At 50.6% G+C, this 10,254-nt stretch overlaps 2 protein-coding genes across 4 annotated transcripts in view; one reads left to right on the top strand and one right to left on the bottom strand.

Moving 5' to 3' along the window:
- Positions 1–2,231, bottom strand: part of ZZEF1 (zinc finger ZZ-type and EF-hand domain containing 1) — a 93,603-nt gene extending 91,372 nt beyond the window's left edge. Inside the window, exon 1 of the mRNA XM_061143148.1 lies at positions 1,730–2,231. Within this exon, the coding sequence (XP_060999131.1) occupies positions 1,730–2,083 (354 nt within the window). The 5' untranslated portion in view covers positions 2,084–2,231. The remainder of the gene's footprint in view (positions 1–1,729) is intronic.
- Positions 2,232–2,375: 144 nt separating this feature from the next.
- Positions 2,376–9,184, top strand: LOC133057077 (neuferricin). Of its 3 annotated transcripts, none has more exons than XM_061143153.1 (4): positions 2,376–2,641; positions 6,317–6,457; positions 7,515–7,701; positions 8,217–9,184. In XM_061143153.1, exons 2-4 carry the CDS (start codon positions 6,403–6,405, stop codon positions 8,428–8,430), a joined length of 456 nt encoding a protein of 151 aa, XP_060999136.1. In that variant the 5' UTR covers positions 2,376–2,641; positions 6,317–6,402; the 3' UTR covers positions 8,431–9,184. The 3 variants fall into 3 exon arrangements, with proteins under 3 accessions (XP_060999136.1, XP_060999135.1, XP_060999138.1); XM_061143152.1 differs by lacking the exon at positions 2,376–2,641 and adding an exon at positions 2,649–2,911; XM_061143155.1 differs by lacking the exon at positions 2,376–2,641 and adding an exon at positions 3,675–4,092.
- The last annotated feature ends 1,070 nt before the right edge of the window (positions 9,185–10,254 follow it).

Genomic DNA, 10,254 nt, shown 5'->3' on the forward strand with positions numbered 1-10,254 from the left:
CTGATCAGGGATTGAACCATACTCCCCTGCACTGGAAGGTGAAGTCTTAGCCACTGGACCACCAGCGAAGTCCTAAGCAGTAGATACTCTTTAAGAGTAAGTATCTTGCTTTGTCCACTGTCATTCAAGTCCTCGGCACTCAGTATATGCCCAACAAGCATTTGCTCAGTGAAAGAATAGATAAAGTCATAGCCCTTGCATGAATTATGGACCACACCTCGAGGACTTCTTGGCCTTACATTACAGGACTCTTGAAGCTCTATTCCTGTCAGACACTCTCACATTTGTAAACACTTTCCCCCCATTGTCTTATCAAGATATCTGCATAGCTCTTTCTGACTGCTTCACTTTCTCATTATACGTCTAGGACTAGAGTGGAAAGTACTGGGAATTCCCTGGTGGTCCAGTGGTTAGGACTCTGCACTTTCACTGGGAAGGATCCAGGGTTTGAGCCCTGGTCAGGGAACTAAGATCCCACAAACACTGCAGCCAAAAAGAAAAAATAAAAAAGCAAATTCCTGGAGGTTAAAAAAAAAAGGAGACCTTTCACTAAGTAACATGACTGACATTTTCAAAAGCCGGATGCCTTACAGGTATTCTTAAAAGAAAATATAAGACACACACAAACTACATTGTCTGAACTCTGGGCATGTAGAGGAAAACATTTAAAAAATATTTGAAAAGCCTCTGGTTTTAAAGTGTGAAATAGTCTCTAATGGCATTAAAATACCTTGCCTGTTTGCTTATGTACTCATCTCTCATTGACAATGAATATACTACATGGTTTACCCATTTTCACAAATTAAGTACCTTTTTGTTATAACACTGTGGACTCAATGAAAGAGGGCCTTAAGAAGCTAGTACTGTGACATAAGACAAACAAACAAAAGCCAAGAAATCTGAGTGTCAGTCTCAGTTTCATCAACGACTCACAGGGTGATGTTGGATCAGATCGCTTCTTAATTCTAAAATGAAGTGTCTGATACAGATAATTCCTAAGATCCCTTCCAAGGAAAATACTTTGCTGCCATAACAATTTGCTGTTAATCACTTAACAAAGCTGATATTGGTGATTATGCCCCAAACAATATAATCACAAGTAGTCACAGGAAACCTGGTATTTACCCAATAGTTGTAGGTTCTAGGGAGGTTTAAATGAGACTAAAATATGACCCTTCAAAGATCTAAAAACCAATGTGGGTTTTGGAAAAGCTAGTTTCTGCGAGATGAGAATGGCTTTCAGAATGTGAATTTTTCCAATATATGTTATTCTCCTCCCACATTCGTTAGGACCCCACACTGGACTCAGAAGGTGCTTGTGCAAAAACCCACTGGCCAGTAAAACCGAATGGTTTTCATGGCCACTCCCTGATCCCTGCACTACAATCCCCTTAGGCCATCCTGGAGGGCAGCTGATGCAGCGTCAGGCAACAGCACAAAGGTCTGTGCTACAGCAACATGCAAAGACATCTTATCCAGTACTTCTGAGCCAGAACGGCCAGCCGAGGCTTTCCACAGCTCTAGTAAAGGTTAGAGAGATTGACAGTCGGCTCCCAGACTGAACAGGCTGGAAGCTCCCACTGTGGGTCCCGGCATACCCAAGCTCCTATTCTCTGAAGCTGCCAACCCTACCATTCCTGCCCAGCCACTCCAAAGCCACTGCCTACCTCTTCACGCCCTTAGGGCCGACCGCCCTGCCCCCGCCCCATAATCGCTAGTCAGTCCTGACCTCCTCGAACCGCTCGCCCGAGAAGCCGGCGCCACGAGCCTCCAGCAGCTCCCCGAACTGCTCCAGAGTGACGGACTCTTCGCCGCGGCCCAGGCGCTCTTCCAGCCAGCGCAACAGCGCGCCGTGGTGCCTGGACACCAGAGACTCGCAGGGCGGCGTGGGCCGCAGAGCAGCCGCCGCCTCTCGCAGCCGGGCCGGCTCCAGCAGCGCCGCGGCGGGCGGCAGCGCCGGGGCCGCAGGACCCTGGCCGGGGGTCGTGCCCGAGTCCGCGGCCCAGTCCTGGTGCGGGCCCCAGCCCTCGCCCCCGGCGGCTGCCGCCTCGTCTTCACTGCTGTGACTCGGAGCGTTCCCCATGAGGTCTCCGTCTCGGGCGCCCGGCTCTGCTGCCGCCGCCGCCGCCTCCCCGCCACGACCTGTCAACCTCCGACGGCACCCGGCGGGCGGGGACCGGGAAGGGACGACGGCGGCGGCTGCGGCTTCCGGCTTCCTCGCCGACAAGCGAGGACTGCTGTCGCAAAGGCGCCGTTAAGCGGACACCACCAGCTGTCGTGAGACAGCAAGCCGGGGACAGCCTGATTTCCAAGAGGGCGCTTTTGTCATTACGTCTACGTAACCTGCAGCCTCCTTTGCTATCATCTTTGTTGGGGGCGGACAACCGGCAGGCCAGAATATCCTCTCGCTAGTCACTTCCTTAGTATCTCTCAGCAATCGCTAGCTATGCTGGAAAAGTACGAGGAAGGTTGGAGCCAAGGAGTGAGCTTTTCGCCAAAGACTTTCCCTTCCAGTGCCCCATTGTCCCCTTAGTGACATGCGGACCCGGGAAAGCGCGCGTCGCTCCGGTGACGTCGCGGCCGGTTCTCCGCCATCTTAGCTGTGGACCGAGAGGTGGCAACTTCGGAGGAGCCAAGAGGGGTACGGCTGCGTAAATGCCGGGGCTCGGCGGGCGTGGGCTCTGGCTGGGCCTGGCCGTGGCTGTGGCGGCAGCGGCGGCGATGGCCGCATGGCTGATGGGCTGGTGGAGTCCCCGCGCCGACTTTCGCCTTTTCATACCCGAGGAGCTGGCCCGCTACCGCGGCCGCCCAGGGGACCCGGGCCTCTATTTGGCCTTGCTCGGCCGCGTCTACGATGTGTCCTCTGGCCGGAGGCACTACGAGCCCGGGGCCCACTATAGCGGCTTCGCAGGTATTAGCAGGGCGGTTCGCGCCTTTTCCTGCTACGACGCGGGCGGGTAGCCGCCTGCGCTTCATTCATGCACGTATTCATTTATTCGTGTGTTTATTTCCTTTTTTTCCTCCCCACATTTCGTCAGGCCAGCGTGGGGCCCGGGCTCCGCCGCATCATCCATCTGGTGTGTTTTGACTATGGGCAACTGTCACCGGCCTCTATTCTCCCTGTCTTTCCCCACCGCTCCTCCTGACTAGGTTGGAGAAACACATCACTTGCCTCTTGTCAGTTACTCTTTCCCGGCCTGCAGAAGCTCCCAGGACCTGCTTTGGGCCACACTGCGTGGCTCTCAGGGCACAGAGATGAGTCGCTGCCCTCAGGGTTCCCCAGCTGATTCCAATCATTTCTTCAATGTGTCCTAGTGAGAAGTGACTTCCTTTCCCCCATCCCAGGTTTCCCTAAAAATAGTACATTTGGTTTACATTTGGTTTACTTCTAGTACAAATGCTTATATCTGTCTTAAAGAAGTTTATCAGGGGACTTTCGTGGGACCCAGGTTGGATCCCTGGTCAGGAAACTAAAAGTTTGAATGCTACCTGCAGGGAAGGTTGACAATCCCACGTGCTGCAAGTAAGATCTGGTGCAGCCATATAAAGTTCATCAGGTTAGAGCACAGGGAAGGAGTCTGGCCATCTTTATACTTAGAGCAAAGTTGGGCATATATTAGGCCACAAAGAACATTTGTCAAATGAGACTTATTCTAACCCTATTTTACAGCCCGGGAGGATTGGAGGATGTAATTTGCCTAAAGCCCTCACAACTAAGTCCTGACTAGGACCATGCCTTTTAGAGATGTTGCTTTACCAGCCTAGAGGAATGACCACCTCCCAGATTAAAAGAGAAAAAGCAAAGGAGGAGCAAGCCTAAGGCCAGTGACTAAGCTGATATTAAATAAGCATTGTCCATTTGTCATTATCTCTGGGGAGTTGGGAAGTTGCCTCTGGCACTTAAATACAAAGCATGTCCCTGTCTCTAGGGAGAACTTGAAAAGTAGAAGCACTGACAGAGAAGGAATTACGTGCAGTTGATGATGCTGAGGTCCTCAAACAGTCCAAGAGAGGGAAAGGACTTACCCAGGGCTGCCCAGTGAGTGAGAAGCAGAGATGCAACTGAAATCAAGTGTTTTATTCACCTGCCAGGTGAGGACACTTTTGGATGCACTCTCCTGCCATGCCCTGATGCAGCTGTCACGGCTGTATGCACGTGTGAGCAAAAACCTCTCCCTTTCTGGGGTGATTTTTCTTTTGCAATGTGCTCTCCTGTAGAGTGAGTTCCTTTGTGTCCCATGTTATTCACCATCCATTTATTAACCACCACCATTAGCTCGCCTTGTCCCCAACCCCCTACACACTTTAGTAGGGAAGTAGATACGTTCCCTTATTCATTTGCTCAGTCAGTATTTTTATTAAGATACTCAGATCGTATAAACTCCACCCTTTTAGACAGTAGAATTTAGTGGTTTTTAACTTGGGAAGTTGGGCTTTCCTGGCAGCTGAGCTGGTCAGGAATTGGCCTGCAATGCAGGAGACCCCAGTTTGAGTCCTGGGTCAGCAAGATCTCTGGAAAAGGGATAGGCTACCAACTCCAGTATTCTTGGGCTTCCCTGGTGGTTCAGACAGTAAAGAATCCATCTGCAATGTGGGAGACCTGGGTTCGATCCCTGGGTTGGGAAGATTCCCTGGAGGAGGGCATGGCAACCCACTCCAGTATTCTTGCCTGGAGAATCCCATGGACAGAGGAGCCTGGTGGGCTACAGTCCATGGGGTCACAAAAGAGTCGGACAGGACTGAGCAACTAAGCCCACACAACATGCGGAGCTGCGTAAATATCACCACTGTCTTATTCCAGGGCATTTTGTCACCTCCTCAAAGAAACCCCATTTTTGTTAGGAGTCATTCTCCATCCCCTCTGACTACTTGGCCCCTGGCAATGAGTATCTACGTGCTGTCTCAAAAGATTTGCCTCTTCTGGCATTTCATGTTCATGAGTCATACTTGTGACTTTTTGTGTCCGGCTTCATTCACTTGGCATAATGTTTTCAAGGTTCATTCATGATGTATTGGTGTCTATCAGTACTTTATCCCTTTTTATGGCCAAATAATATTCTGTTGTGTAGATTTTGTTGATCTGTTCATTATTTCTTGGATATTTAGGTTTTTCCCACCTTTTGCTTATTATGAATAATGCTGTTATGAACATTATGTACCAGTTTTGTTGTGGACATGTGTTTTCTTGTGTATATACCTAGGAGGGGGAATTGCTGAGTCATGTGGTAACTCATATTTAACTTAATTTATATTTTTTGGTTGCACTGGATCTTCACTGCCGAACGCAGGCTTTCTCTAGTTGTGGCAAGCAGGGACAACTCTTCATCGTGATGCACGGGCTTCTCCTTGAGGAGGCTTCTCTTGTTGCAGGCCATAGGCTCTAGGGCACACGGGCTGCAGGAGTTGTAGCTCCTGGGCTCTAGAGAACAGCCTCAGCAGTTGTAGTACATGGGCTTAGTTGCTTTGCGGCATGTGGCATCTTTCCAGACCAGGGATCAGAGAATGATCAATTTGTTTAAAATATCAGTCTAAGTGTTATACAGAAAATAGATTAGTGGTGGACAGAAATAAACACAGGGAGACCTTCTGGGCTTTACCCTAATCGCTTAGATGAGAGATGCCGGCAGCCTGGGCTTGCTTAGTGGTAGATGGAGCCAGGTAGTCTGATACAAGAACTATTTAGGAAGAAATTATAGGACTTGGGAACTAACTGGATGTGAGGGATGAAGGAGGTGTCAAGGACTGCACTTCTGGATTGAGCAACTACTTATGAACTGAGATAGGGAGTATTAGATTGGAGGCAGGTTTCCAGCGACTGGGGATGCCATGTGGACATTTTGAACTTGTGATGTCTGAAAGTCCTCTAAGGAATGTTGAGCAGACAACTGGATATACAGGTCTGGAGCTCAAGATACAAATTTGACACCTTTGGTATTGAGGTGCTACTTGAAACCACGAGAGTGGATGAGATCATCAAGCGGAGGGTGTAGATGGAGCAGAAGAGATGAACAAGAATCGATCCCTGAGACTGGTAGAAAACGAGCTAGAGGGGTAGGAGGAAAACCAGGACTGTAGTGTCACGGAAGCCAAGGGACTCCGCCGTGTGAAATGTTGCTGAAAGTCAATGAAAGAATGGGGTATGTGCCAGAATGTGTCTCCAGGATCCAGGAGCATCTGTCACTGAGGAGGAGGGATTGGCTTTGCTTGGGGTTGGGGAGTGAGGGTTTTGGGGAGGTATTTCTCAGAAAATAGATTCTTGAGTTGGTATAGTGTTGGTGATTTACAAGTTAATCTACTGGAAACATCTCTCCTGCAGGCCGAGATGCATCCAGAGCGTTTGTGACCGGGGACTACTCTGAAGCAGGCCTTGTAGATGATGTATCCGACCTGTCATTTTCTGAGATGCTGACACTACAAAACTGGCTTTCATTCTATGAGAAGAATTACAAATTCATGGGTAGGTATTCCGCAGGTCATTTCCATAGATTTCATTTAGTTGTCTTGAATTTGTCACACTGCACCGCATGTGAGGTCTTAGTTCCCTGACCGAGGATCGTACCCATGCCCCCTGCGTTGGGTGCTCAGAGTCTTAGCCACCAGACCACTGGGGAAGTCCCCAGATAAACCTTCTAGAAGTGCTTTCTGCTGCTTCTCTTGCCATATGACAGGGGCTGCTAGTGAAGGCCACTTGTACTTTAGGACTTGGAGATAAAAGTCCCTGCATCCAAGAACTGATACCTTCTTGGCTCTGGCCTCCTGAAGCTGCTCTTGCTGCCATTGCTTAGACCTTACAAATTATGACAGATTTTAAACTAAAACCAGTCCATGCAATGTGTCCACTGAAGGACTGAGCCAGAAAAGAATGATGGATGGGGGAGAGCATGAGCTTGGGGTAAGACCTACTTACTAACTTCAGAGACTCCCCAGCTACTACATCTCCCGGTCCATCTCCCAGGACCATGGGGCACTGATATCTCTCTCATAGGGGTGTATGAGGATCACAAAACATTGGTAAAGTGCCAGCAAAGCTCCTGATACTGAGTGAACGCTCGATGGATGACTTATTTATGTTACATAAGACAAAATAATTCAATGTGGGGAAGAACTTAGCCACAAAAATGTTATGCAATTAGCGATACATTCGTCAAGCGTGTATTGAACACCTGCTCACCTCAAGCGCTGTGAAACACTTAAAAACGAGTGACAGGTGGTTCTACTCTCGGGGACTGATGTCTGGAAGGGGGGAAGATTTTGTTTTCTGTCCTGGAGGTCTCTACACCCAGAACAGGGAGGCTTGTATCCAGAGTGGTATAAGACATTGAGAGATGTCGGGGCAGAAGGTGCCACAAGTCCTTCCAGCCAGCTCCTGATAAACCAGCAGCCAGCCGGCCGCCATAGAGCCCCAGGGGCAGAGCTCTCCTGGGGACTCAAGCTCTCCTGGGGTTTCTGCAGGAGAGGCCTCTGTCCTGCCCCTGCCCACCACCGTGCTGATGTCAGCTTTCCTGCCGCCACAGGAAGGGTGATAGGAAGGTTCTACAGAGAGGATGGGCTCCCCACCCCAGAACTGACCCAGGCAGAAGCCATGATGACCAAAGGCTTGGAAGCGAACAGACAGGAGCTGATAGAGAAGCAGAGGTTCCCACCGTGCAACGCTGAGTGGAGCTTCATCAGGGGTAGCCGGTTCTGGTGTTCCCAGCAGAGGTAAATGGGCTTCCCATCTGTTCCTTCCGCCTCTCCCCCAGATCCAGCTTCTAGGTCATCTGGTCTGAGTTGTTCCCTGAGGCCATAAGTTGAGAGTTAACCCAGGAGAATTTTGTCAAGACCCATGTGCCCTGGGATAGTGATTCTTAAGCCAGACAGGGCTTCTGAGATACTCCCAGGCCAGTGAGGGAGGGGGAGCCTTTCACTGGGGTTGTTAACCAAGCAGGGAAGTGGGGCTGTCTCCTGGGAAGGCAGACATCTGGGGCCAGGGGAAGCGCAGAGAAAGGAGGACTCTGCCCTCAGAAGGGGAAGTTGGAGGAAGCCGGGGTGGGTGTGGGGGGAGAGCATGAAAGTTCAGGTGAACACTGCAGACCATCACCTTGGGAAAACACCAAGATGGGAAGTGGAATGGCTTTCACTTCTCACAAGGCCTGGCTCACTGCCTCCTCCCTCCCCTCTCCAGAGACACTCAGGAGTTAGTGCTTATAAGAAGCCCTTTTTCCTTCTTTCCTTAGTGGAGGTGTGAGCAGAGACTGGATCGGCGTTCCCAGGAAGCTGTTTAAGCCAGGTGTCAAGCCCCACTGTGTGTGTGTGAGAACAACTGGCCCCCCGAGTGACCAGTTGCCGGAAAACCCTATGCACAGAAATCGTGGGGACCTGGACCACCCCAACTTGGGGGAGTATCCAGGCTGCCCACCACTCGCCATCACATGCTCTGTCCCCCTCTAAGCTGTAGCCTGTGTGTCCGTAACCCCCAGGGAACCCTGCCTAGAGCCCTAACAAGCCGGAGGATGGCTCCTACGTGAACGAGCGAGCCTGGGAAGACTGGGCTACACTCTGCAGACGGGACTCCTGCCCCTCCGTGCGGGCTCACCGTCTGGTGACTGAGGCCAGCGCGTGGCACCCTGCCTGGTACTGGTCAGTCTGTTGTTGCCGCTGTCCCTCGGGTCTCCTTCTCCTCTGGAGTTGGCAGACATTGATGGGCACAAATATGACCAACTCGAAACTCACTGGACCGACACACAAAAGGACTCTGCACTCCAACAGCTTCTTTCCCAGGGACTCCTGGGCTGCCAGATCAGCCGCTGGCCTGGCCCTGCTTGTAACGCCCACCCCGGTCAGGATCAGGGGCTCTGGCACTCACTCCTTCACCATCCAGAAACAAGCCGACACATCCAGAAAGTCCAGATGAATGAACAGTGCTAACACAGCCCTGTTCCCGTTCCCCATGTGCTATTGTGAGCCCTTTTACGACCATTCTTATATGTAAGACCTGTGCCCGAAGGCAAACATGAATTGACAACCAAAAGCCACACTGAGTTAATCTGAGCTGGACCCATATAGAGGTGAAACAAGACAGGCTGATTCTGGAAATGGAAAAGCGTTTGCTTGTGTAGATGCAGCAAATCCAGATGTCTCTGAACAGAGCAACAATTTATGTAGTCCTTTGTGTTTTTAATTAAAAAAAAATTTGGCTGCGCTGGGTCTTTGTTGCAGCGTGTGGGCACTGTAGTTGTGGTGCACGGGCTCAGTTCTCTGTGGCATGTGGGATCTTAGTTCTCTGTCCAGGGATCAAATTCGTGTTCCCTGCATTGAAAGGTGGATTCTTAACTGCTGGACCACCAGGGAAGCTGCAAAGCAACTATCTAAAGCAAGGATATAATTCCTTTCTTGAACACTTCAAATCAGGGACGTGCATCTGTATGTACACATGTGCTCAGTCGTGACTGACTCTGTGCCTCATGGCTGTAGCCCATCAAACTGCCTTATCCATGGAATTTTCCAGGCAAGAATACTGGAGCGGGTTGCCATTTGGGATGGTGTGCTTTCAAAGGGAGAAGTCCGCATTTTGAGCCAGAGGCAGTTTCACAGCCCTAACACAGACCCTGGGCAGCACAACATCCAAGCCTGGGAAAGGTTGCAAAAGCCAGTACCACCAGCCTGGACGGTGGGTGGTGTGTCCAGGGTCATCTGTAATCTCCCACACTGGGCCCAGTTCATGTGTTACCTCTTGGATTCAAGTTAGGCAGTTGGGGGCAAGGAGTATTCCTACATTACAGATAAGGAAATGAACCTGGCATGAATCCAGGTTCAGAGTCTCCCCGTCTGCACCTTCACCTCAACACCTCCCAATCCCCTCAGCTGTTGACCCAAACATTCTCTATGCTTCTTCCTTTCTCTGTCTCCTCTCCTTTATCATTCATCTCACTTAATAGCTTTCCAGGCCCCCTGACTGGAAAACAGAGGCCGCCTCCCCTTAACCAGAGTGGCTTGCTGCCCTATGGCCGCAGCTGCTCCTGACCCCTGGACCCTGCTCCAGGCACCCTTTGCCGCCCAGGATCTTCCTCACCTGCCTTTTAGGACCTCTCACCTCTTCCTGCCTCCCTCCCTTAAGTCTGCATTCAACAGCCCACTTCCCTCCCCTCATGCCAGATTCCTCTCAAATACCTTATCTACCTACCTCCTGCCCCAGCAAAGATTTTGTATTTTAGGAGTAAAATTGCTTTATGATGTTAGTTTCTGCTGACGACAGTGAATCAGCCATATGCATAC

Source organism: Dama dama, chromosome 5, assembly GCF_033118175.1.
Source record: "Dama dama isolate Ldn47 chromosome 5, ASM3311817v1, whole genome shotgun sequence".
Classification (NCBI taxonomy): domain Eukaryota; kingdom Metazoa; phylum Chordata; class Mammalia; order Artiodactyla; family Cervidae; genus Dama; species Dama dama.